The sequence below is a fragment of the Protopterus annectens genome, chromosome 2.part0, assembly GCF_019279795.1.
Source record: "Protopterus annectens isolate FY-2018-M chromosome 2.part0, PAN1.0, whole genome shotgun sequence".
Taxonomy (NCBI): domain Eukaryota; kingdom Metazoa; phylum Chordata; order Ceratodontiformes; family Protopteridae; genus Protopterus; species Protopterus annectens.
Window position 1 is genome coordinate 69,328,986 of NC_056728.1, and position 27,943 is coordinate 69,356,928.

General features: G+C 42.9%; 1 protein-coding gene across 1 annotated transcript in view; it reads left to right on the forward strand.

The window, feature by feature from the left end:
* The window catches only part of PCNT (pericentrin), a gene marked incomplete in the record, with an annotated part of 2,997,294 nt that overhangs the window by 512,057 nt on the left and 2,457,294 nt on the right, over window positions 1-27,943 (forward strand). The window contains 1 exon segment of the mRNA XM_044060288.1: window positions 24,476-24,728. Within this exon segment, the coding sequence (XP_043916223.1) occupies window positions 24,476-24,728 (253 nt within the window).

Consider the following 27,943-nt stretch of genomic DNA (forward strand, 5'->3'; position numbering starts at 1 on the left):
ACAACTGGACATTCTTAGTGGATCTTCAGGATGCTTATTTATGCATCAAGATTGGCCCAGCATCCAGGAGGTTCCTTCATTTCTGAATAGGAGACGGCCATTATCACTTCAGAGCCTTGCATTTTGATAGCACCACTGGCCCCTTGGTGTTCATCAAGTACATGACAGCAGAGTTAGCCCACCTGCAATCCAAGGCCCATAGTGTTTCCATATCTAGACGAATGGCTGTTGGCTGCTGCAACAGTGGAATCCTTAATGAAGGTCAGAGTTTATTTTCTACAGCTTTGTGTGTTCTTGGGGATCTCAGGCAACAAGGAAAAGTCATTAATAAAGCTTACCCAATCCAATGAATTCATAGGCTGCCACCTGGACACTGTTCAAGTCATAGTTTCTCTTCCTATGGGCAGGATCTAAGCCTTACACAGTTAAATTTGCAGTCGTCTTCAGTGCGGGAGATCACCTGCCTATCTAGCGGTCTGGGCCTTGGGGCTCATGGCATATTATATGATCTGGGCCTTGGGGCTCATGGCATATTATATGATGACAGGTAAACTGCATCATTAGAATACGAGTCTTAGTGTTTGCTGTGAGGTCAATGGTTTCAACATACACATCATTTCTACTCCCTGATCATTTTGACCAGCAGCTGCAGGTGGCTCTAATCCCCACATCTGTGTGTGGGAAGATCCTTTGTACTTTTCTGGTAGAGGTAGTCGCTATCAGATTGGGGGCCGCATCTTCAGTGGAAGGTGGTCCAAGGTGTATCGGATATCCTGATTTGAAATCACTGTTGCAATTTTCTTAATCAGTGGGTTATCATCGCTGATGTCTGGCCAGGACACCAAAGTTTTACCTTCCTATGATCATATGTCCAATGTGTGACATCACCTTGTAAGTGTAGGGGCGTGTAGGCAGACATGAAAATGTAATTCCTCAGACTGTCTTGCAGCCAGCCCGAGCACAGGTTGCATATCCATCAGACTAATTTGTTGTTTGGACATTGGTATCATTACTTGGAGCAAACAAATAAGTGCCCTTTTGGGGAGCATTCCTTTACCTTTCTGAAATGTTTTCCTTAGTGGTATTAGATGTTGGAGGGTAAGTGTGAGTGATGTAGGCAAATCTTGTACAAAGACTTGAACACCCAGTGTCTCTCTGCTTAGCAACAGAACATGTCTACAAGGTCTGTTCCTTTTGGCTTTTTTTTTTGCCCAAGATGTTGTTATCCTGTTTGTCCTTTTTGGAGACCCATCATCTGAAATGCTTGGCCCACTCCAAGATAGTGGATCCTACTCCCCAGATGTACCACTGCCACCTAAGAAAAAGCCTAAAAGATCTAGGTCGGAGAGTTCAGTTCTTTGCGATTCTGTTGTACCCACTAAGATTTCAGAACAAGTGATGCATCCAATTTTATCTCAGATGCCCTGTACCAAGATTCTTCTGTAGGTTGGTATGGCATTGGAGTTGAAATACGATGCTGGAGTAGATTACGACTGAGGAATCCGCAGAGAAAACTGAACACTGAATTTTCATCTCTGAGGCCCCGTTGGGCATTCCTCAGATACTAGTTAGAGAAAGAGATCCAAGGAAGACTTTATATGGTGATACATCTGGGATCTGAGCCACAGTGCTTGATTCAGGCAGACATCATGCAAGGGAAAAAGCGGCACCAAAAAAAATTGTGTAACTGCTCCTCCTCTTCCTTTTAGGGAGAAGGAATGCATAGACTTTTCTCAAAGTTTGCTCAAGGCCATTTTGACCCTGAAGCTGCCTTTCTTTTATTCCCAGCCCCCTCCCACCATTCATTAAGACTGTTGTGAATTTGTTTTTCTCTGATGATGAGAAGGCTTCTGATTGTGACATTTTTCCTGCTTACTAATCTCAGATCCGTTCTTCTGGCCAAGTACCTTCTGATGATGAATATTCCCTTTTTCCTGGCTGTCTTGCAGAAGTTCTTCTAGAGAAATGATTTTAAACCCAATGAAGCATTTTGATTGGGAGTCTAGGCTGATTACAGAGGTCTGGAAAAGATACTGCAGTGTCTTGGAAAAGGGCACCTCAGCTCTTTCCCCAGTTACTCCAGTTATTCAAGCTTTTCTGGATGCCTTTCAATCCACCTCTGCTGCCCCTGACTCACAGCCTCCTGTCCCAAAAACGCCAGACAGGTTTTATAAAGTAGCTGATAAGCTCTTGTTTAAAAATCCTGTGGTGGACCCCTCTGCATTGTCTGTCTGGCTTTCATTTCTGATGAACTTTCTAAGCTCCTTTTTTTTTTCTTTCACACTTTTATTGAATTAACACTTGTGACATAGGCAAATTTATGTTTGTATAAAAGTAATGAAACTTTAACAAGTTCACATTTACAACCCTTGTATTTCACATGTATTGCTATATACAATATAACCAAAGCAATTTTACATAAATCTTCTAAGCTCCTTCTTAACGCCAGTGCTCTTCCTTTTGACAAAATTAGCAACTCTATGGATAGGTTGGGTGAAAATGTTTGTTTCCTGTACTTAGGCATTTAGGGTTATCAGTTATCAACCAGAATGACCGAGTATTTGATATCCTTCCATCTTAATTCCTTAAAGTAGATAGTGGTGGTTTCACAAGGAACTGATTCTAAACAAGTGTCTTTACTTAATCAAGCTATACAAGTAGCCATATACAGCATTAACTGTAGTTATGATGCTGTAGAGACCTCATCCAGCGCAGTTGCTACTAACTCTTTTGTCCGCAGGTATGCAAAGTTACACTGTCAACCCTTACCCATAGACTTAAAAGCAAAACGTTTGTAGATTCCCCTTTGGACATTAAACTCCTGCTTGGCCCACAAGCAAGTTAATCTTTTTAGAACCCTCCAATAACAGGAGAAGACTATGAAGGACTGCAGACAGCGTCACTTAATCTCTGTACCTTGGTACCACAAGAATTATCCTACCAAACCACCTGTTTTGTCAGAAAGAATCCTAGACCCATTCAGAAACACAGGACGGCTTCCAGAAGGAGATTCCCATATAAACCAGAGAGATTTCTTTTCTGGGAGGCCTCACTTTGGGGGCAAATCTGTGACTATCTACAAATTCTGTCACCCCTACTCCCAACCCTTACCCCTTTCAAAAAATGCTGACCCAGTCCATCTCTACCTGTGAAAAGATTACCACAGGCCAATGGGTGCTTTCTATTATAAAAAAGGTCTGTGCCATATCTTAGATGTAAATCTCCCCCCTCTAAATGGCAAGAACCTGCCCCCTTCCCCGCACAACCAGATCCATCTGTGTCCACCCATCCTGTTGGGATTGGCACAATAGAACCAGTGTCCCAAGAATTTTTGGGAAAGGGCTTTTACTCCAGTCTCTTGCTTGTACCAGGGAAAGAAGGGAAATGGAGACCCATATTGGATCTGTGTTTGCTAAACACTTTTGTAAAAGTGCCAACCTTCAAAATGCTCTCCCTGCACACTCTAAGTTCCACACTACCTCTACCCTTTCTAGTATCTCTAAACAATACTTTTCTCCATATACCAGTTCTCCCCCCTTTGCAGGAGATTTCTCAGTTTTTGTACTGGATCATCTCACTTTCACTTTACTGCTCTGCTTTTTGGGCTTTCCACAATCCCAAGAGGTTTCACAAAGTGTCTGGCACCAGTGATTGCCTTTTGTTGAACTCAAGGAATCTAGATTTTCCCTACTTAGACAACCTGTTAATCAAGCCTCCTTGCCATAGATACTTCCGTGTCGCCCCCAGTTCACCTTCAACCTCCCGTCACAGTTTAGGTTTATGATCAACTACAATAAGGTCCTACCTGCAGCCAGCTCAGGATCTAGTTTTTTTGAGCTGCACACAAAAAGGATGCAGGCTTACTTGCCTCGGGGGGGGGGGGGGGGAGTGCAGAGCTTTACAAACTACTTTCACAACCATTTCTCCCTCAGTCATTGCTCAGTCAGGGAGATCCTAAGGGCCTTGGGATTGAGAGCAGCAACTATCCTAGTGCTCCCTCTAGCTTGACTGCATGAGGAAAATCCATTGGTACCTCAAAACAGTTTCTTTCCAGCACACACAGTCTCTAGACACAGTAATTCCTTGGTTACATTGTCTCAGGAGAGTATTTTTGTGGTGCAAGGACTCTGGGATCTGAGCCACAGTTCTTGATTCAGGCAGACATCATGCAAGGGAAAAAGCGGCACCAAAAAAAAAAAAAAAAAGTGTGTAACTGCTCCTCCCCCCAGGACTTCCCTTCATTCCCCTAGTCCCAGTTCAGGAAATGTACACAGATACCTGTGACGAGGCATGGGAGCCTGAAGAGGGATATACTGAGTACAGGGAAGATGGCAGACAAATCTAAAAGGTCACATCAACATGAAGGAGAGGAGAGCCGTCATCTAAGCTGAAGTCTTTTATCATATTTGTACACCAGATCCCCTATGAGTGTTCTCAGACAACACCACAGCCATGTGGTACATAAGCAAAGAGGAACCAGGTCTTGCAAACTATGCAGATTGACACCTAGAAAAGTATGTCATTAATAACTGTATTCATACTATCACAAGACGGTGCATTGGCAGACGCATTAAACAGGATTGACCCTGAACAGACAGGTTTTCCTGGACATACCTGAGATAGACTTGTTTGCATTAGAGACCACAAACAGCTCCCACTCTTTTTCTCCAGTGACCCGTGCCCCTCAGCGTGGAGGAAAGATGCGTTCACCTTTCAGTGGATAAGGAAATTCCTCTACCCTTTCCCTCTACCTCTTATTGTAAGAGTTTCTGTAAAGGTCCTAAAAGAAAATCCAGAACTCTTGCTAGTAATCCCCTTTTGGCTAGGACAGCATTGTTTCCCTCTTTTTCATTTAGCTAGGGGCAATTACTACAAACTGCCATTTTAAGCAGATCTCATCACACAGCAGAAAGGGTCACTACTGCATCCTCCAACCTGTCATCCCTAAGCCCAATCCTGTGGATGATTTAGTTCTAATTCCTTATAGGCACCACTTGACTGAGCATGTAATCAAGGTTTTCCAAGAAGCCAGGAGACCCACCAGTCAAAAATCCTTCATAACCAAATTGAAGAGATTTTCCCTCTAGGTGCCATATGTATGGATAAAGACCCCCACTAAATCAGCAGTACCTTTCATACTAAAATATCTGTGTGAACTCATGCATACAGGTCTGGCCTATTCTTTCATGAAAGACCACTGATCAGCCATCTCTGCTTGTTTACCCTTCTGTTCCATCCTCCACTTGCATCCAGACTGAAGGTCAAATTATTCCTTAAAGGGATTCTGCCTCGTAGACCACCAGAAAAGCCCATAACCCCTACTTGCAACCTCATCTTCGTGCTGGAAAAGCTTACCTTACCTCATTTTGAATTAGCAGCTTCAACAAATCTTATATTCTTCATCTGGTAAATTGTTTTGCTTCTGGCTGCACTTTAGCTAGCAAAGTTTCAGAGCTTCAGGCTTTCATGACCATTCCTCTTTTTCTTATTTTTCACAAGGATAGGGTGACCCTGAGGGCTAATTATTCATGCGTAAAGTAGTGAACAAGCTATCTTTCAACTAGGTCATAAATCTTGCTACTTTCTTTCCAACCCACAGAACTGGGGGAAGGGCTTCTACAGGCTCTAGATGTTCACAGACAATAAAGATTTTTTGGATAAAACTAAGTCCATTTCAAAATCTGAACAACTGTCTCTCTTTCATGGACTCAGAACTGGGACAACCGATATCTTATCAAATAATTGAAAGCTGTACCTTTAAGGCCATCTCTGTGCTATTCTCTGCATGGCAAATCCTTGCTCTCATGTCCTTGAGCTCACTTAACCAAGGCAGTAGCATCCTCTGGGGCCTTTTAGAAAGGGGTGGATGCCAGGGCAATACTGGAAGCTGTCACCTGGTCTTTTATACACACCGGCACTGAATACTACAGAGCTGATGTCTTTTTAGGGTCCTGCCTTTGCTAGGTCAGTCCTTTCGGTCCTCTTGGACTGTTCTGCAGTTTACTTACTAAGCCTCCTACATTCTTTTCAGCTCTAGGCATCACCCATTGTTTAGGAATGTTATAACACTGATTTCAGTCAGGACATGTTACAGTTAGTACAGTTAAGCAAGAACTTACCGTAACAGTATATGTCCTACTGATCACTGTTGCAGTATTCCTTCCAACCCTCCTTCCCCTCTACATTGATTTTCTACTGTTTCTCTCTGTCACTATCCTGTGGACAGCATACTAGAGCTATGGGGGCTTCCTTGCCACTTCATGCTTGGCCCTCTCCTAGCTGGACTAGTCTCTCTCAGGGGTCTTCAGGCCACTGGCTTGGTGATTGTCTGAGGAATTATGCTCCTATGTCCACTTACATACCTGTATGCTTATGAGCTGAGGTCACACATTGGATGTATGATCCTGGGAAGGTAAAGCTTTAGCACTCTGGCTGAACATCAGCGGTGATAACCCATTGATTAAGAGTGTTGCAACAGTATTCAGTAGGACATACTCTGTTATGTTAAGTTCTTACACAATTGCACTTTCACAGTGCAAACCTTCACATCAACATCTTGGTGATGAGGACAGTCGTACTATCAATGGGAACTTCAAGAATAACCCAATGGTGTAATTTCCATTCAGATCCAACAAGCAAGGGGGAACAAAGTCATATTCCATATGTCTAAAAGCACTCTGGGAGCAAGGTATGCGAGACATTTGGCGACAAAGTCACTCTTTCTGGTAGCAACGCTCATTGGTAGTAAATGCAGCTACCTTATGGACAAGCTGACCAGGGCTTCTCTGATGGGTCATGACTGATCTCTAAACACAGCAGTTGCTCAGACCATCTTCAGTGATTAGGGCCATCCATACTGCAATCTCCTTGCATCACCATCCAACACCAAATGCGGCATCTATTTTTCCTTTATCTCCCATGACGGGCAGACCCTGAGAGATATTCTGGTCGAGCAGTGGTCTTCTGGGATCCTTTATGCTTAACCGCCTGTGCCTCTGATACCAATAGTTTTACAGAAAGCACTTTGGTACAGAAAACACTTTGGCATAGAGCAGTGGTTATCCTCATTGCTTATTCTGACAGAGACAAATTTGATTCCCTGTGGTTATGACTCGCCTCAAGAATCTGCCCTGGCTTCTTGATGCAGTGCTGTATTTGCTGTCTCGCCCATATAGGAAGCCTTACCAGGATTTCCAGAATGTGAAAGTAGCTGTTTGGTTTCTCCATTTCCAGTAATAATCATACACCCTGCTTTATCCTAGAAAGTTCAGTTTTTTTTAGCTTCCCAAAAGGATTCTACACGAAAGGTCTGTCGTAGTAAATGGGAAGATTTTGCACTTTGGGATCTTGGCTGGGGAATAAACCCTTTTGAGGCCTCTGTTACTGAGAATTTACAGTTCTTGTGTGCACTGTTTGATGCAGGGGCCAGTTTTCAAATTAAGGTCCAACTGAGTTCCTTTTAAATTTTATTCCCCAGGCTGACTCCCATTCTTTGTCATCCCATGAACTATGTAAAGCATTCTTGAGAGGGATTTTTCTTCTTAGTCCCCTATGGATTTAAATTTTGTACTGGAAGCTCTTAACACAGTTCCCTTTTGAACCAACTGCATTTGGTCTGCTAAAGTTCCTTTCTTTGAAAGTTCTTCCTAGTAGCCAGCACTTCAGCTAGGAGAATATCTGAACTACATGTCCTTTCCACTATCCATTCATACCTGATTTTTCATTAGAACAGGGTTTCTGTGAACTAATTCATCCATCAATTCCCAAAGGGGCTTCTGAATTAACCTAAATCAACAATCCATCTTCCAGTGGTTTTTCCAAACTATGTTGAAGGAAGGTATACTCTCTAAACCCTAGATATTTCCAGACAACTTAGATTCTGTTTACATTGTATTAGATCCTTTATGGAGGACTCCCAGATGTTCTTCTTTGCACCTGATAGACTGTGGAAGAAAGTATCTATGATAACACTGTTAAGATGACTGTATGTCTTATGTTTGTCAGTCATAATAAATAGTTACCATGTAAACAAAAAGCTTATTCAAAGTGTTCCTTGGTTGCATCTACAGCCTTCTTTAAAAATTCCTGGCTTGATTATATTTGTGCTGCAGCAACCTGATCCACAATGCATACTTTTTTTTAAACATTATTAATTTGATATCAAGATCAATGTCTTCCTTTGGAACCTCCATCCTCTGGAGTCTCTTATTGTGATGCTACTCAGGTATTCCAGTAGTGGGTGATTCTGACCCGTGAGTCAAGTCAGATCAGATAGATGGAACAAAATGAGTATTGTAGTTATGTACTTAAACCATAATGCTGGATTCTTTTATTCCTGTTAGTCTAATAAATCATCCCTCCCACTGTGCCCTTCCATTAGTCTGAATGAAGACACTGAAGGTGTTCATGTTCCTTACAACCTATCCTAGGCAGCAAACACAGTCTTAGTCAGACTAGGTGCATTGTGGAAGGGAAAATTTTAGAGGAGCTAGAGGCTGGGGCAGTTGCTTTTCTGTCTCTTATCTGACATGTGACACACACATCTATCAGTTGTATCAGATGGACAGGAATGAAAGGATCGAGCATTACGGCAAGTACATAACTACCATTTTCTTCAACCCTAAGAAATCTGATTAACTTTGTAAACACTCTGGGGGCTGGAATAGCATCCTTTTGAATAACTCTAAGCAATATTTCTGTATGATTTCCATTAGTGCTTCATAGAGGATGCCCCAAACAAGGAACTTGTAACATAAGTTGAATGGAATTCCCCAGGGCAGATTTCTAACTGTTAAAGAAGTGAGCAACCCAAGGATAAATCATGTTTGTGTTCAAGTGAATTATTAAGTAACTTGTGATTCAGGGCACCATGTACAGGTTCCCTTGCAGCAAATGTATTCAGTCAGATGGGATTGTGGCCTTTTTTAAATGTTGTCTCTTGATTCCTGTAGTTGTAGAGATTTTCTTCATTGTAGGACTAAGGGGGCTGCAGAACTTAAGTTGGGTAGGACAAATGTGGTTGCTCCAGTTTGGACTAATAGCAGCAGAATATTCACTGGCCTTTCCCTTCCCCAAGAACTACTTACTCAGTAGGATATGACTGTCTTGCAATTCAGACTCAGGCCTATTCCAAGCAGCAGCCATCTTTTCAGTTATAATGTCCGGCATGTCTTAGAATAAGCATGAAGAATGTCACCAGGAAGTTTTTCATCTCAGTAGACTAGATTCTTGTATTGTTGAGAGGATAATGCAGTATATACTTCTTATAGTTCCATGCCTCAGATCTTAAAGTGTATACCTTATTACATAAGCTAGTATTTCTGAAATTTTGCATATATCTCACAAGCTACTTTACACAAGTGTTTATGAAAATGCATTCCATACTTTTTATTTATGGGCGTGACCCAGAGGTTAAATCCCTTTCCCTTCCATTTGGAGAACAGCCCAGCCCAAGAGGGGGGAGGGAGATACAGATTTGGCAACAGGGTGGAATTCCTCTTCTGCATTGGTGAATATGGGCATCATCTGTCCATGTCATCTGTTCAGGTTGCATTCTCTCCTATTTAAGTTCTTGTAATCCTCCCTCAGAAAGGAATTACAGATGTTGATGCCATGTTTGTGTTGCTCCACCTTAAACAGTACTTGATGTACATGGAAGATAGCTTGACCAGGGTGGCAGACTTTGCTGTTTAACTATGGAGTAAGAGGTGGTTGAGGGAACCCCCAGGGATAATATAATTTTTTGCTGTAAGGAACCCCTGTTCATTGTACAAGGTCTGTGGGTTAGGGAGGCAAACTCCAGCTTATCAGGGCAGTCTCCACTTCATTGATTTCCATTCTTACTCATAATCAGAAGTGAGAGGTCACAGATGAAGTGAATGCAGAGATGTATTCTCATGATGCTTCAGCTGCTACGCTAACGGGTCTTTCTCTAGGTGTTTCATGGGTCCTGGATTTTTCTCCCTGTATGACCTATCTTACTTTGTGGTATATCCCCTGGTTTAGTTCCTGTGAGAGAGCTGACCTTGACAGAAGATGACTTGATATCTTAGCTGCCCCTTCTAACAGTTTTCCTCCTCCTCCCTGTGTGGGGTTTCCATTGTGCAGGTAAAGGCAAGCCCAGACTGTCACCCTGCAGGTGATGGTGTGTAATCCTTTGTTTTGTTTGCAAAGTCAGGGATGGCTTGGTTGCCTAGTCATCTCGAAATGCTTCTCTTTCTTTCTTTCTTTCCAAATCCTTGTCTCCCAGAGTGGTAGCAAGAAGGCATCTGGGGCATTGTTCCTCTTTACTCACTGTTCATCCCTTATTATCCAAAGCAGATATTCTTAGTGTTTTACTGTTGCAGTCATTACATTTGGGTAATCTGCTGGCAGGTTGCCCTCAGTCAGGCTGAATATCAAAGTCTTGGGTCCTGCGTCGGTTGCTGTCTCCTCTTCCATGACGTCAGGTCATCAGGGGTATAAAACATGCAGCCGATGCCATTTTCTTCAATCTTTCTTGCCGCACAGTGCTCTAAGCAGAAGCAGTTCGCAAGTGCCGGTCAGCCGACTCCTGAAATTTTCGCATTCGAGTTTCAGAACCGAACTCTTCAATTAAAGCTAAGTACCCCGTTGGGGAAACTTTTTCTTGCTCCTTACCAATGTCAGTAAAAGTTAATAATTGCATTACTTGTGGGAAGCAAATACCTCATAAGGATTTTCGTTTGTACTGTATTCCTTGCGTAGGCCCAGATCATAACGTGCCTTGCTGTCGGTTTTGTGCTAGATGTAGCCAACGCACTATTAAGCGTCTGTATAGTTTTGCTTCAAAATATTTTGGAAACAGATTTAATTACCCTGAAATGTTGTCGGATAGCAAACTGACTACCGGAGTTCACAAAAATGCAAAGAAAAGGACAGAGACAGACTGTCGAGGTCCAAAACCGACAATGAAGCTTCTCCTAAGCCAGTTGCCGGTACTCAGGCGCTTTCGCAGCCCCTGATAACCCGCTACTTTTGAGTCGCAGGCTTCTACCGAAACTCATGTGGAGTCCGGCATGCTGTGAGATTCTCAGAGTATTGTACCCGCGGATATCTCTCCCTCGGATGGGTCCGGAGCCGCTGAGCAGGCACCGGCTTCTGAGGGTGTTTTCAGGCCTCAACATTTCTATATAAAACCGACGCCAGCTTCAAAAACAAAGACAAAATCAACTTCTAAGGCTAAAAAACTGACGCATGAGCCACGTGCTCAGGCCTCTATGCCTAAAAAACAGATGATCAAAATGGCTGAAGACTTAATTACCTTGATCAGGGGTTCCCAACCCCCCCCCCCGATAAGAGGCCTAGGCAAGACACTGATAATGAATCTTCAGATCAGGTTTCTATTTCTTCTGATTCCTCTTCTGATCAGAAAATTTCTATACCACCCTACGAGGATTCAGATGCAGAGGAATCCATCCTGTCTGCATCTCCTGCTGAAGATTATTCTTTTGGAGGAACCTTGCATACTTAAAGGAAACATTTTGATTGGGAGAATCAGGATTTCTCTGAATCAAAAAAGAGGCTTAGGGATTTTCTCCTTCCTCAGCATACGCCTTTGGCTATACCTCCTGTATTAGACATTGTTGAAGATGTGTTTTCGGAATCAAGCATGGCTCCTGATTCCCTACCTCCACCTCCTAGTAAGTCAGACAGATATTATAGGGTTCCTGACTCCCACACATTTTTATTCAAAAATCCTGCTGCTGACCCTGAAACTATCTCACAGGGTCCCAAAGGTGTAAAGGCCTCAACAGCTAAGAATCCTACCCCCTCTGATAGAGATTCCAAGGCGCTGGATAGATGGGGAAAGAAGGTTTATACGTCTGCAACCTTGGCAATTAGGACCTTAAACTGCCAGTTTCATATGCATAAATATCAACAGCATGTTATGGGATTATTGAAACAGAAAATGATGTTGATTTCTGAATGTGTAGAAAATAAAGAATTACAGGAATTATTGCATGCAGCAGAACAGGTTGGAAAGCATACTTTGCAATGTGGTTTTGATTCCTTGGAGGCTTCTTGCAGGGCCACAGTTACTGGATCTGTGATTAGAAGGCATGCCTGGCTCAAGGAGCAAAATCTGTCTGATCATGTTAAAGCTAAATTGTTGGATGCACATTTACAGCATGATACTCTGGTAATAAGGCAGAAGAGGTTTTAAAGAAAATGGAAGACAAAGCTAAATCTATGCAAACTGTAAAAGATTTCTTACAAGTGCAGCCACCCAGATTCAGTAGACACTGGCCTACAAAAAACTGGTCCTTTCCTGTCTCCAACAGTGTCACGGGGCAAATCCAGGCGCTCAAAAGGCTCTAGATACCAATCACAGGGTTCTTACAGGTCAAAGTAATGGGGTGCCTCTACCTCCAAATCTGGAGGAAACAAAGCACACCCCTACAGTAAACAGTCTCAATGACTTCCCTCTGCCATCACCAGGCACTTATCTTTTGGCAGCCCCCTTAGGGGGAAAATTAGCACTTCATGCTCAAAATTGGCAGTTAATAACCCAAGACAAGTGGGTATTAAACATAGTATCCCAGGGATACAGATTCCATTTCCATACCTTGCTAATGCCAAACGGTTGGCCAGATCTGCCACAAAATCAATGTCCAGAGGCACAGAAACAAGTTACATCCCTCATGGATATGTGGACTATTCAACCAGTACCAGAACAGGAAAAAGGGCAAGGGTTTTTATTCAAGACTGTTCATGGTACCCAGAAAAGACAATGCCTGGTGCCCAATACTGGATTTATCGATTTTGAACACATTCTTGGACATCCCAAAATTCAAAATGCTGACTTTGCAACAGCTTCTGCCCATGCTGGGCAAGAACGCTTGGTTAGTGACTCTAGACTTAAGAGGCATACTTGCATATCCCAATAAGGGAATCATGCAGAAGATACCTCCACTTCAAGGCTGGTTTTATGCATTACCAATTATCTGCACTGCCCTTTGGCTTATCTACTGCGTCCAGGGTCTTTGCAAAGTGCCTGGTACCAGTATTTGCATTTTGCAGACAAAGAAGCATACAAATCTATCCTTACTTGGACGACTCTCTCATCAAGCAGAAAACAAGGACATTCTTCTTCAACATCTGGCGTTTGTAAAAAGGCTTCTAACATGCCTAGGGTACACAATAAACGAAAAGAAATCACAACTGGTACCCTCTCAATAGATTAAATTCCTGGGTGCAAGCTTGAATACAGCTGCCCAGATGGCTTACCTTACGCCAGACAAGCAAAGGCAACTGACTATTTACTTCAAACAGATGGCGACACAAACCCAGTTATCTGAAAACATGTTCTGCAGGCTTTGGGGTTCATGGCATCCTGCATTCTACTAATTCCATATGCAAGACTGCATATGAGGAAACTACAGTGGTATCTAAAAGGTTTATGGAGTCAACATTGCCACAGTCTAAAAACAATGATTCCTCTCATTTCCTGCCTACAACAGGAGTTTCTTTGGTGGGCAGAGGCATGTCACCAGAACATGGGATGGTCTTTCACCCTACCCCCTGCCACCCAAACCCTAACTACAGACGCATCAGACTACGCTTGGGGGGCCCACTTGGTGGGAAGATGCATTCAGGGCATATGGAGCCCAAAACAAATTCATCTGCATATCAACCAGAAAGATGTTAGCTGTTCAGAATGCCCTGACAGCCTTCAAGGACTTACTTCATCCAGGACAACTACTGATAAAGACGGACAACACCACAGTTATGTGGTACATAAACAAGCGGGGGGAGGGTACACATTCCTACCCCCTTTGCAGACTAGCCATGGCATTGTAGGACACAGCCATGACTTACCAAGTACATCGTCAAGCTCAGTTCCTGCCAGGAAAACAAAATACTCTGGCAGACGACCTAAGCAGAAATATTATGGACCCTCATGAGTGGAAACTGGATCCACAAGTTTTCAGCATGATAACAGAGAAATGGGGGAGTCCGGACATAGATCTATTTGCCTCTCCCCAAAATTATCAACTGGACAAATTCTGCACAAGGACTTATTACAGACCAGCATGGAAAGTGGATGCCCTATCCTTCAGTTGGAAAAACCTATCAGTCTATGCCTTTCCTCCTCTGCCTCTTCTTCCCAAGGTCTTACTAAAGGTCAGACAGGAAAAACCAAAAATTATCCTAATTGCCCCGGACTGGCTTCACCAGCACTGGTACCCAATTATGAGGAATATGTTTCAACTCCCTCCTTGGTACTTGCCTCAAGTACCTCATCTACTGTCTCAGCAGAGCAATCAAATTCTGCACAATCAGCTCCAAATTCTGAACCTGGCAAGCGTGGCTGATCATGTAATTATTCAAACAACACCTCTCAGTAAATCTGTGATGGATGTCATTTTGGAAGCCAGAAGGCCTTGTACTAGAAAATCTTTTGCTGATAAATGGAAGAGATTCTGTGCTTGGAACCAAGCACAAGGAACAGACACAGCAAAGCCAAATATTCCTCAGATTTTACAATACTTAACTGAGATGCTTGACAAGGGCCTATCTTTTTCATCAATAAAAATCCATGCCTCTGCCATCTCGGCTCATTACAACACAGAGCCTCCCATCTTTTCTCATCCTCTGCTAAAACAGTATCTTAGAGGGGCCAAGAATTTAAGTCCTCCCAGAAGATCACCAACTCCTGCATGGGACCTCAATTTTGTGTTGGAAAAGCTCACCCTGCCTCCATTTGAACCAGCAGCTACTGTGGATATAAAGTTTTTATCTTGGAAAACAGCTTTCCTTCTGGCAATCACTTCAGCAAGAAGGGTTTTAGAACTGCAGGCCCTCATGGCTGTGGTGCCTTTTATTACATTTAAACCAGACAGGGTGTCCCTCAGGACCAATCCTTCCTTTATGCCTAAGGTGGTATCCAGTGTGGCTCTTAACCAAACTATTCACCTGCCAACTTTTTACCCAAATCCGCAGAACAAGGGGGAGCAGATTTTGCATTCCTTGGATGTACACAGACAACTAAGATTCTACTTAAACAGGACCAAATCTCTAAGAAAGTCTGAGCAGCTACTGGTGGCATTTGCTGCTGGAACAGAGGGGAAGGCTATTTCAAAGCAGACTATTTCAGAGTGGATAAGCCACTGCATTTGTTTCTGCTACTTGCATCATGGTAAACCCGGTGCCCAAGGGAATCTGGTCACATTCCACCAGGGCTGCATCTACCTCAGCAGCTTTTCTCAGAGGAGTGCCAACCAAAGACATTCTAGAAGCTGCTACTTGGAGCTCTGTTCATACTTTTACAAAGCATTATCATTTGCCTCTCTTCTCTAAGTCCAGGGCAGGCTTTGCCACTGCAGTTCTGCAGGGCCTTATAGCCGCTCCTAATGCTATTTAGTTCCAGCCTCCCATCCATAGCTTTGGGATTCTACCCAAATGTAATGACTGCAACAGTGAAACATGAAGAAAATAGTACAGTTGTGTACACTTACCATAAAGGTAGATGTTCGAGTGTATTCACTGTTGCAGTCCAGGTTACCCACCCGCCATCCCCCTTTTTTCTAGAACTTCTCTTTCATTCACTATATTCTAAAGCCTTTGTGGTGTATTTGCTTTTAGATGAAGGTAAAGTTTATGTTGTTACAATTGCTTTTATATATAGTTATATATATATATATATTTTTGCTCCTCATTTGGGGGGCACATGACATCTGGAGCAAGAAAAACTGAAGAAAATGGCATCTGCTGCATGTTTTATACCCCTGACTACCTGACGTCATGGAAGAGGAGATAGCAACCGATGCAGAACCCAAGACTTTGATATTCAGGCCGACTGAGGACAACCTTCAAGCAGATTACCCAAATGTAATGACTGCAACAGTGAATACACTCGAACATCTACATTTATGGTAAGTGTACACAACTGCACTTTCTTCCCACCATTAATGTCTGTGGCCTTTTTGGCCTCTCATTTCCAAAGCCTTCCTAATGTTGTCTTCCTAGTGCTCTGGAGGTTAATTTACCCCCCCCCCCCAATATTCATAGGGCAGTGGCTGCTCTCTTTCTCCTGGTGGCATCTTTTGACTATAGAGTCCTTCCTGGGGTCTACACTAGAAGCTGTATCCATTGTAGGAGGTCACCTTGCTCCCTGGGCTGGTTAGCATTGCTTCACTTTCTAACTTTTGAGGACAGCATCTGTTCCTTGTTTGAACCTTTTTTAGCTGGAAACAAGATTGAGGCCAAGGTTCTTTGAATTTCTGCCAACATAGTCTGAATCTTTCCTTCCATTGCCTGCCTTGACTGTTCAGTGATGGTGTTGGAGTGGGTTGGGCTCCCTCATATCTGTGGGTCTATGGGCTTCATCCCCACCCACTTATTCTAATTTAGATGGTACTTCCTAATTTTGAGCAGAGCAGGTCACCCCTTTACGGCTTCCCTGATTGAGTGGATCAGGCTGCTGCCCTTGCCACCTTCCAAGGAGCTCAGGGTTCCCATAGCTGGATTGTAATGGTGAAATGGTAGCTTATGACCTGCATGAAAGGAATAGCCCTCCACAGGTTCTGTGCTGGAGGAAGAGGTGGCTTTTCATTATAGGCCAGGAATTGAGCCTTAGGAAGTGGGGTACTGCTGAGGAAAAGTCCGTCTAACTCTTGGGTATCATAGCTGCTTCTCTTTCCTCCTAGGACAGCAGCTTAGATGGATGGTATGGTTAAGTCCATTCTAAGAGTTCCTTTTCACTGACCTCATTCCTGTTTCTTGTTTGATTCAGGAACATATCCCCTCGGTTGCTCAGGGTTGTTGTGGATTGGTTGCCCTTGGGTGGCTTGAAAGCCATTTCGGGACCTTGAGCTGTTTGAACTTTGGTCATCTGCTTCTCTGTCAGGGCCTTTTGTGTACCCCTGAAAAGCATCGAATTAGATAGCAATCTTATATCAGTTGGGTCTGCAAAGGAAATCCTCCGTGGGTCAGGAATATCTCCCCTCCATGTCCCTTAGGGGTGGTGTAGTCTTTCAAACCAGGCTTTCTCCTTTACTTGTAAGTTTGTAAAATACAAACTTAAATGTAATTTGTTAGCATCAAATGCAAATTCTGTACTGATGTTGATTGACATGTAAATGCTCTGTTTTAGCAGTGGGGAAAACTTCAGTTGCAAGGGATGAGCATTTTTAGTCAGTGCTATCTGTCTAGGCATATGTATCATCATCTTGGGTGTCCGCCCTGACTGAGCTTGGGAATTTCTAGAAGTTGCTTGGTGGAGGGGATATGCCATATAATAAATCATTATGATAAAACTGCCATCTCTCATGCAAGGTTGAACTGTATTAAAGAAGTCAGTACAAGTGTTTTACTTCAGTATCTTTAAGAACTTATGTTTGTTTCAAAATACGGAAATGTAAAAGTCTACTTTTCTTTACTTGTTAAATGTATTCCTATAATTTGGTGTCTATCGTGTTCCATAATATGATTTTTCTACTCTTTGAAGAATAGTGGTGATGCTCACAGATTTAATTCTTGTGCTCTCTCCTTATCCTAGTTCTCAAATTGATAGTTGCTTCAAAGTATAACCCCCCCCCCCCCCAAACACACGCACTAACAGTGGGTCTATATATAGATACTTGTTTACACACCTAAGGACACAAATGCCTCTGATTCAGCAAGAATGCACAGCTATGTGTTCCTTTGTGTAATCTCTCCCTTTGAATGTCTTTTCCATCTATTGTTTCCCATCCAGCTTCAGAGAATTATAATATGCTAACCTAGATGTCCTGCAGTGCCTTTATTTTCCTTTTGCTTGTCACCATCCAAGCTTTGTGTAACCTCAGTTCTCTTTCTGGAGGAGTTGAAAGGCCTAGTTTATAAGTCTGCCCTCTCGTTGAGTAGGTTGCTGTCTTGTTCATAGGTGTCTACTAGGCTAATGGCCCTGGAGCCTTTGCAAGCCTAGCCCATAGGATTACCCCGGCATCATGCCATCCAACCTTAGTTCCCAGTGCCTCTATCGAGTAGAGCCACTGGACTGATCCCCGGGGTGAATTTTCTATTTCCCATCCACTCATCTAGATTTCTCTTGAAGAGGGCCAGTGAGGTGCTCTGTTTGACATGTATGGGAAGTCTGTTACATAGCATGGGCAGTCTCTGGGTTATGAACCTGTCCCTCCAGCATGTTCTGTTGATTGTGGTAATGAGGTTGAGGTCTCTGGAGTGTGTGGTGTGGTGTGGAGGGATTGGGATTCCTTTAGATGTAGCATTTCTAACAGAGCTGGGTCAGACATGGCTTTGTAAGTCAAGCAGAAATCGCCTCTAAGTAGATGATATGAGACAGAGAATAGTTGTAGTTTTTTGAGTCTGTCCATATAGGACAAGTGTTTAAGGCCTAGGATCCTCTTTGAGGTACTTTTGCAGCCTCTCCAGTTGGTGCAGATGTCTACTGAGGTACATGCCAAATGGGGCATTGTACTCGATGATTGGCCTAATGAGGGAAGAGTTGGGGGAGACGATGACCTCTTTCTTCCTGGATGCAAAACCCTTAGTAATGAGATGTGCCACATAGAAGGACTTTCTGACCACAGTGGCCGTGTGGTGGTCAAAAGAGAGGTTTGCTGTCAGCCTGTGTTCCCAGATCTCTTATAACACCTTCTATGTTCAGTGGACTACCATCGATGTGGTAATTCATGGCAACTGGGTTTTCCGAAAGGGGATGACGACACATGTTTTGGCATTGACCTTAAGGCCATGCTTCTGACACCAGTCGTTGGTCTCAGTAAGGCCTTTCTGTAGGATGTCAACATCACTTGGAGAGTTAATAATGGCTCCCAACTTGCAGTCGTCTGCAAACTTTGTCAGCCAGAGTCCCTTCGTGTTTGCCTGGACTTATGAGAAGTAGATATCAAAACAGGAGAGGACCCAGGACCGATCCCTGTAGGACTCACTCGTGAATGGTCAGCAGTCATACGGAGTCAGCTACTTTCACACTGTAGGTTCTATCTGTGAGCCAGTGTGCAACCCCACCTAGTGTTGCAGGGGTTGATGCCTAGCTTAATGAGTTTTTCTATGATTCCAGAGTGGGGAATGGCATCAAAGGCATTGGCCAGATCAAGGTAGGCTGTATGAACTACCTTGCCTTCATCCACAGCTCTGGTGACTGACTCAAAGAAGTTGACCAAGTTGAGCAGGCATGATTTGCCCTTCCCAGAACAAAACTGTGTGGGATCCAGAGTCTGGAGATTCCCTATATCTTTGTTTATTAGGTCTATGATGATGTGTTCCATAGCTTTGCATATCAGACTTGTCAGGCTAATGGGGGCAATAGTTCCCAGAGTCTGTAGTCGCTCCTCCTTTGTGAAGAGGGATGACTGTAGCAGTGTGCCATTCAGTAGAGACAAAGCCTGAGGTTAGGCTGTGATTGAACAGGGCACACAGGCGAAGTGCCAGTTCACTCTAGTTCATGTAGAACACAGCCAGGGATATTGTCAGGTTCCACAGAAGCTGTATTCTTGGCCTTGGACAGTGCTGTTTTAACCTGTGGAGCAGTAATACTGGGTGCCTGGCAATCTAGTGGTATTTTGATTGGTCCTTGGGGGGGGGGGGGGTCAAGTTGGCACTGAATCTGTTGGCCAGTATATTGGCAATGTCTGTTGGCTTGGTATAGCAGGCACCATTGTGCAGTAGCTCAGAGCAAATCTGGATATTGCCGTGGAGATCCTTTACATAACTATAGATGGCGGTGTGGTTGTATTTACTATCTTCTGCAATTCTGTTTTCATAGCTAGCTTTAGCAGATTTGATGAGGGATGTCAACTTTTTTTTGAGGCTGATAAGGGAGTTTTTCCAGTCTTGGGACTTCACCTAATTCCACATCAGTTTCCTCCTCCTGTTGTAGTGTTTATGGTGGGGGACCACCAGATTGGCTTCCGTTTTTTGGAGGAGAGTGTCTTGGTTCTATTGGGTATGGTGAGATCCATGCATTTGTGTGTGTGTTCGTATAGTGCATTGGTGTATGATTCATCAGTCATGCAACTATTCTCCATTTGCTTGGGTGCTGTGAAGTTAGCCACCTCTGTTTTTAGGAGCCCAAAGTTAGCTTTGGAGAAGTTTTTCATGGTGGTTACCTTTGTGAGGGGGTGGGGGGGGGTGGGAGGGATGTGGATTCCCAAGGTGATTAGTTTGTGGTCGGATCTAACCAGGGAGGAGTTGACTACTGGTGTAGAGCAACAGTCGCCCATGTTGTTAATGACCAGGTCAAGGATGTTGCTACCTCTAATGGAGGTAAGAATGAACTGGTCCAGGACATTGGAATTAATGAATTCCAGGAAACGTTGGGCAAGTGTATTGGTACACGAGTAGTTTTCCCAGTTAATGGAGGGGTAGTTAAAGTTGCCCAGTATGAGAGTATTAGGTTGGACCCTTATATTCTTCAGCATGCTTAGGAACGTGGCGTGTGAGTCTTGGAACATGGTTGAGGACCTATAATAGGCTACGACCTGAATCGCTGTCTTACCCAATGTTAGCTGTACGTGAAGTAACTGATGCATTATGCTGGGCTACCAGTCTGGAGGTGTGCGCATCCTTTATGAATATGGAAACACCACCGCCTTTGAAGCTTTGGTCTAAGTTCTAGGGCCAAAAGGTGTGGAATGAGTTATAGCCTGCTAGTGCAGGGGTGCTTTCTGCAGCCTTGAACCAGGTCTCTGTTATAACACAAATGTCGATGTTCTCTATTTTAAGGAGTGCTTCAAGCGAGTGCAGTTTGAGAATTAGACTTCTAGTGTTGAGCAGCATGACCCTCAGATTGCATTTGTTTGTAGCTGTTACGGTGGTAATTTAGTCTTTGGAGCACCACCTAAAAAAGGCACTATAGGGGTGCCAAGAGCCTTAGCCAGTATCTGTAAGCCCAGGGGTGACAGATGCAGGCCATCTCTGGCAAAGCATCAAGGTTCATCAGTCATGTCATCGCAGGCAGACAGATACTGGATCCCCATAGAATAACACCAGAAACTTAGCCAGGTGTTGAAATGAATCTTTTTCTGTTGTGCTGTGGTATCATTCTGGGTGATGGTAGGATGCTGCTCAAGACTAGGGTCATACCCACCTTGGCTACATAATCCGAGAGCTCCTCCATGTCTCTTTTCATGTAGTCCAGGGAGGTACATCTCAGGTCATTCACACCCACATGTACGATGACAGAGTCATATTTGTACCTGTTGTTGAGGGACCTGAGTGCGTGCATTATCTGGTGGATCCCGGCACTTGACAGGCAGCTGACTGTTTCTTTTCCTTATTCATCCTAGTGAGTGGAACATCAGTGTGCCTCACTATCGAGTCACCTATGACTAGTGTGCTGGGCATGCTGTTTTGCCTTGGGGGCTTTGGTTGAGTGGCACACTGTTTAGGAGAGTTGTCTCATGATTGCTGTTGTGTTGCGGTGGTTGAGTGCGTTTCTGCCTTGGAGGTCTCTGATGTTTGGGTAGATTTTTATTGAGAGCCTCCATTAAGGTGAGTGTATGGTTTGTTTTTATGTGAAGGCAGTGCTGGTGTGTGTTCTGGAGGGCAATGTGTTCCATGTGGTGTGGTGCAAGTGTTGACCTTCTCTTCTTGACCAGCTATTCCGGTCTTGGCTGGAGAGTGTGTGGCTTCCAATTTGCATGTATAAGTGCATCTCTCAAGTCTGAGTGTTGGGAGGAAAGAGGAGAGAGTTGTCAGTGCACGAGGCAGTTGCATTACCTCAGGATGCCCAAGTTCACCAGGTTAATAGGAGAAAGCACAGGGAACTGACCTTTAGTTATGCCTGGAGGGGTGGGCATTAATAAATACTGGAGTGGTTTCCTTGTAGAATGTTTAGTGCTGGTAGCACTTTTTTGTGCTACAATAATTGCTGCAAGAAGTCTGGTATGAAAAGTGCTAGACTAATAAGCTAGTAAAAGTGTAGGAGAGGAGAGAACTAGCAGATCTAAGGAAAACATTGAAGAGCAGACTTTGACACCTCTCAGAAGCTTACAAACAGTCCTGGATACAGCAAATCTGTAGCTGGACTAGACTAGTTGCAGGAAAGGCGGGAAACCAGAGCAAACGCTGGCTTTTAAACCAGAAAGTTGAAAGAGATGGAAAAACTACATTTTCTGGGCCAGAAACCACTCCTCTTGTTTTTTATAGGCTACCCATTGCTTACCACTCCCACTGATAAGCTAGAAGGCTTCCCTCCAACACAGAAAGGCTTGAGGGGCTCAGAAGCTTACACACAGTCCTGGATACCTCAAATCTGTATCTGGACTAGACTAGTTACAGGAAAGGCAGGAAACAAGCTGAGAATTATTTTTTTTTTTTAGTTTTTAATTTTTTTACAGAAAAGTGGCTAAAGACTGCGGTGGTGGTGCTGCGGTAGTGCTGTTGCCTCACAGTAAGACGTTGTCCTGTTCTATTCTCAGAGCGTCTTCTGTCTGGAGACATGCGTGAATGGGCGTACCTTCGTTGAAGGCTGTGCGTCAGGGATAGCAACTCGGCACGTAAAAATCTACTGCCAATCATTAGCGGACCGGAGTTCCGCTGTGGCGACCCCTAACCGGGAAAAGCCTAAAGACACAACAACAACAGAAAAGTGGCTAAAACAGCACTAAAATTAGTTCAAGTGCACTGCAAGCTAGCACACTTGAGTGTGTAGCAATATTAAAGAAAATACAGTTTAAATAAATGCCATTTATTCAATCTGTATTCTGAACTGAATTCAATTGTTGTTTTATTCAACTCTGAACAGTTAAAAAGTGCCAAAAAATATACTTATCACCTGAGAAGCACACACTGTCAGAACTCAAGGAGATTCTAGCAAAGTGTTTTTTTTTCCTTTGTTTTTGTAGTAAAGTGGAAAAGGAGAATGGAGGAACAGATGATAATTCAAGGTTAAGGACCTAAGTGGGTTGGCCTTCTCAGATGTTCCCTCTGTATTAGGTAGAATGAGCTAATGAAACTAGATTGGGATAGAGCTGAATAGATGGGACTGGTAGGAGTGTCTGAAATCAAAATATGATCTCACTGTACTCTGTTGATTGAGCAAATGAGATGGACCTAGGAGGGGTGTTCAAACAGAAATTTACAGGAGAGGCGGGCAATTCCAAAGCCACCAAGATTAATACCACAACGAACAGGGAGAGAGAGCGGAAAACTAACTGCTGAGAGACAGATACTGCAATATTCAATGAAACAAATAAACAGAAAAGTAAATTGCAGTACTATCTGTAACACTGCAAGTTTGTACTTATGTCAGCTTGTAATACAGTTGTTGCAGGTATTTGGTGGTGGTGCTGTGGTAGCGTTGTCGCCTCACAGTAAGACGCTGTCCAGTTCGATTCTCAGCTAGAGCATCTTCTGCATGGAGACATGTGTGAATGGGCGTACCTTCGTTGAAGGTTGTGCGTCAGGGCTGGTAACTCGGCACGTAAAAATCAACTACCAATCAGCGGACCGGAGTTCCGCTGTGGTGACCCCTAACCGGGAAAAGCCGAAAGACACAACAACAAGGTATTTATCAGCCAACCAAACAGTTCAGATATTCAGCAGAAATCTAAAACAATTTTATCAGTCATTAGTCTGTAATGAAATCTTACAGAGGTTGTTTTGTTATTAAAGGATAGTCTCTCCTGCACTATATCTTCAGACATTTTGACAGCCATATTGTTACCATGCGCCCTGTTACCAGGTCTGCATTTAATTGTAACTTTGCTACACAATAGGCTCATAGGTAAGTATTAGGCTAACTGCCCTTTTTGACCATTTTCAGCCAAGCCAATTTCCCTCAAAGGTGAGAATTAAACTCTGTACTTTGTGTCTGAGGTAAACAGCTTAACCGTTACGACAACCCCAACTTGTATTCTTTTTTCTCTTGCTCCATGTTTGACTTCTGTCTATACTTATTACTTAATTCCCAAGTGCTTGTTGTTGACAAAAGCATGTGTTGAATTGTTTTGCTTTACCTCTTTATATTTCATTGTTATTGTATGTAATTTTATGAAATGGCACTGGTACATATTTTCTAAGATGTGCATGCATTTATTTGGGTTTTGTGGTAAATTATTTCTCTGTAATCAGTGAAGGCCTGAAATGTCATTTGGTTGTTTGGAATTTATCACATTAAAATGTGTATGCAGTATTGATGTTTGTGCTGTGCATATCCAAAGGTGTAAACTATTTTGAAGGGATCGAAGGACTATTATGTATAGGTTTTATACTGAATTAAGCATTTGATGTCTTGAAGTACCCATATGAATATTATACAAAGATTGCATATGTATTTATTTATTTATGTTTTGTTGACCTAGTTAGTTTCAGGAACAGTTTTTTTTTTTTTTGCAGTTTGGAGGTGTCCCTGTCAGGCCATTTGATATGACAGATGCTGTGTCCTGTTTTCTCTGTGTAGCTTGAGTCTGTACACTTCTTAAATTCAGGAATGAAGAGGCAAACCATTGTTGTTAATGCAGCTGTGTATTTGAATATTTCATTGCAGAACTGAAGGAACAGCTTCTGGCTCGTAATAGTCATGTGGAAGAATTGGAGAGACTCAAACAGGACTTTGCCCAGCAGCAAAAGCAGATGCAGGTGGGGCATGAAAAGGAACTGGAGCATCTGAGGACCTACTTTGAGCAGAAATTAAGAGAATCTGAAGAGACTTACAGAGAGGAGATCTGCGTCATACAACAGCGTCTGCAAGAGGGTCTGAAGCAAAACTCACTCATGGAGAATGAGGCATCTGGTCTTAGGTGAGTCATTAAAGAAATGATGTATATTGAAATTCTTGTGACTGCTATGTTACATTGTGAATGCATGTTCACATCCTGAAGCATTGTAGTAGACTTTGCAGCATGTTAACAAAACACAGCTGGCAGATTAGTAAGTTTATTTTGTATGCAAAACTTTGTCTGTTTTAGATTGAATGCACAAAGGTAGACTAAAACTAGGGACTATATAGTGAACATACAGAATCAATGCAGTCTAGATCTGAACTTGATCTTCATTAGAATAAGTTCCAACCAAAAAGCAATACTCAAATCACTGGTAAAACAGCGGTATCAGGTTCTACAAAGTCACACTAGAGCTGGGTTAAAAAAAACACTCTCTAATATTGACTTCAGTTTGAGCGCTTTCATCTACATGCAGTAGACTTCATCATAACACCATATCCAAAAACATTACTGTTTAAATAGTAACAACCTTCCAATCACATCCCAGCATCAACAGACCTCATTAATATTCAGAAATTATGGAATCAATTAACTATACATGAGCATAGTTAATGAAATTGAAAGTTAAAACCTATTTAAAATCACAAAAATGTAATTTCATATCCTAGAATACATAAAAAAATACACTAAGACAATATGAAAATGTAAGAAATGTGTAAAAATATATATAACAATGCATAAAAATGCACAAAAAAGTATAAAAATAGGAAACTGATAAAATGTACAGCTGTAGTTACTGGACTTGTCATATATTTCTGTATTACAAAAATACAGCTCTATATCTATATTATATTAATGTTACTTATTTTAAACATTTTTCCTGAAAATATAGATATAAAGCTGTATTCTTGTAATACAGAAATATATGCCAAGTCAGGTAACTACAGCTGTACATTTTATCAGTTTCCTATTTTTATACTTTTTTATGCATTGTTCTATATATAGGTTCATACGTGGGTAATAGGCTATTGGCCCTAGGGCCTATACAAGCCTAGCCAAAAAGGTACCCTGGCTTTCGCCACCCAAGAAAATTATTTTCCTGTGCCCCTGTCAAGCAGAACCACAGAAGTGATCCCCGGGGTGAATTTCCTATTACCCATCCAGTCATCAAGATTTTTCTTGGAGTGCTAATGAGGAGCTCTGTTTGACATAGATAAGTAGTCTGTTCCAGAGTATGGGAAGTGTATGGGACAGGAATCTATCCCTCCAGCATGTTCTGTTTATTGTGGTGACAAGGTTTAAGTCCCTAGAGTGTGTATCTCGGAGGGATTGGGATTTCTTTAACTGGAGCATGTCCAACAGCTCTGGGTTTGACATAGCTTTGTATGTTAGGCAGAGATCGCCTCTGAGTAGGCGATATGCGACGGAGTAAAGCTGGAGTTTTTTTAGACTGTCTGCATAAGGCATCTGTTTGAGGCCAGTAATCCTCTTTGTGAGGTATTTTTGCGGCCTTTCCAGTTGTTGTAGATGTCTTGTGAGGTACATACCAAAAGGGGCTTTTTACTTTATAATGGGTCTAATGAGTGATGAGTAGAGGGGAACAATGACCTCTGGATGAGGTATGTCACGTAGAAGGATTTCCTGACCACTGTGGCAATGTGATTATCAAAGGAGAGACTACTGTCCACCTGTGTCCCAAGGTCTCTTATCACACTTTTGATGTAAAGTAGATTACCGCCTATGTGGTAGTTCATGGGTACAGAGTTTTTACCAAAGGGGATGACAATGCACTTTTTGGCATTGAGCTTGAGACCATGGCTTTGACACCAGGCATCTTTCTCAGTGAGGCCCTTTTGTAGGATGTCCATATCGTTAGAAGTTTTGATTATGGCTCCTAGTTTGCAGTCATCTGCGAATTTGGTTAGCCAAAGACCTTCTGTGTTAGCTTGTACTTCAGAGAAGTAGATACCAAACAGGAGAGGACCCAAGACTGAACCTTGTGGTACTCCACTTGTCACTGGTCTGAAGTCTGATTTGGAGTCTGCTACTTTCACAGTGTGGGTTCTGTCAGTAAGCCAGTTGGCAACCCATCTTGTGACATATAGGGATTTATACCTAGTTTAGTGAGTTTATCTATAATTCCAGAGTGGGGGATGGTGTCGAACTCCTTTCCGAGATCTAGATAGGCTGTGTGAACCACCTTACCCTCATCTATGGCTTTGGTGACTACTTCAAAGAAGTCGATCAGGTTTAGGAGACATGATCTGCCTTTTACAAACCTAAACTGTGTGGGGTCTAGAGTCTGGAGATCTCCAATATCTTTGTTTATGAGTTCCATGATAATACGTTCCATGGCCTTGCAGACCAGGCTCGTCAGGCTAATGGGGCAGTAGTTCCCGGGGTCTGTTGTGTCCCCCCCTTTGTGGAGTGGGATAACTGTCGTGGTGGCCATTCAATGGGCACAAAGCCTGAGGTGAGGCTATGATTGAACATGGTACTTAGGTGGGGTGCCAGTTCATTCTGTAGTTCATGTAGAAGGCAGCCTGGGATGTTGTCAGGTCCTATGGATGCTGTGTTCTTGGCTTTGGAGAGTGAGGTTTTTACTTGTGCAGTCTTGATTACAGGAACTTTGCATTCTTCTGGTATAAAGATGGGCCCTTTAGGGGGTGAGAGGGGAGTAAAGTTAGCACTGAACCTCTCTGCCAGGATGTTGGCAATATCAGTTGGTTCTGTATATTTAGTGTTATTGTGCTGTAACTCAGAGCAGATCTGAGTGTTGCCATTGAGATTCTTGACATAGCTATAGAATGCTTTGTGGTTGTCTTTAGAATCAGTGGCAATTTTGTTTTCATAACTAGCTTTGGAGGATTTTTTGTGGGATATCAGCTTCTTACTGAGGCTGACCAGGGAGTTCCTCCAATCATGGGATTTTACTCTTTTTTGCAACAGTTTCTTCTGTTGTAGAGTTTGTTTATGGCAGAAGACCACCAAATTGGCTTCCTTTTTTTGGTGGATAGCATCTTGGTTCTGTTAGGGATAGCACAATCCATGCAGTTGTGTAAGTGCTTATAAAGTGCAATTGTGTAGGATTCAGCAGTCGTCACTCTATTGTCCATCTGCATGGGTGTCGTGAAGTTTTGCCACTTTTGTCTTAAGAAGCATGAAGTTGGCTTTGGAGAAATTTTTTACGGTTGTTTTCCTAATGGGTGGGAGCGGGATGTGGCTGTCTAGGGTGATTAGCTTGTGGTCGGATCTGACCAACGAGGAGCTGACCTCTGGTGTGGAACACCGGT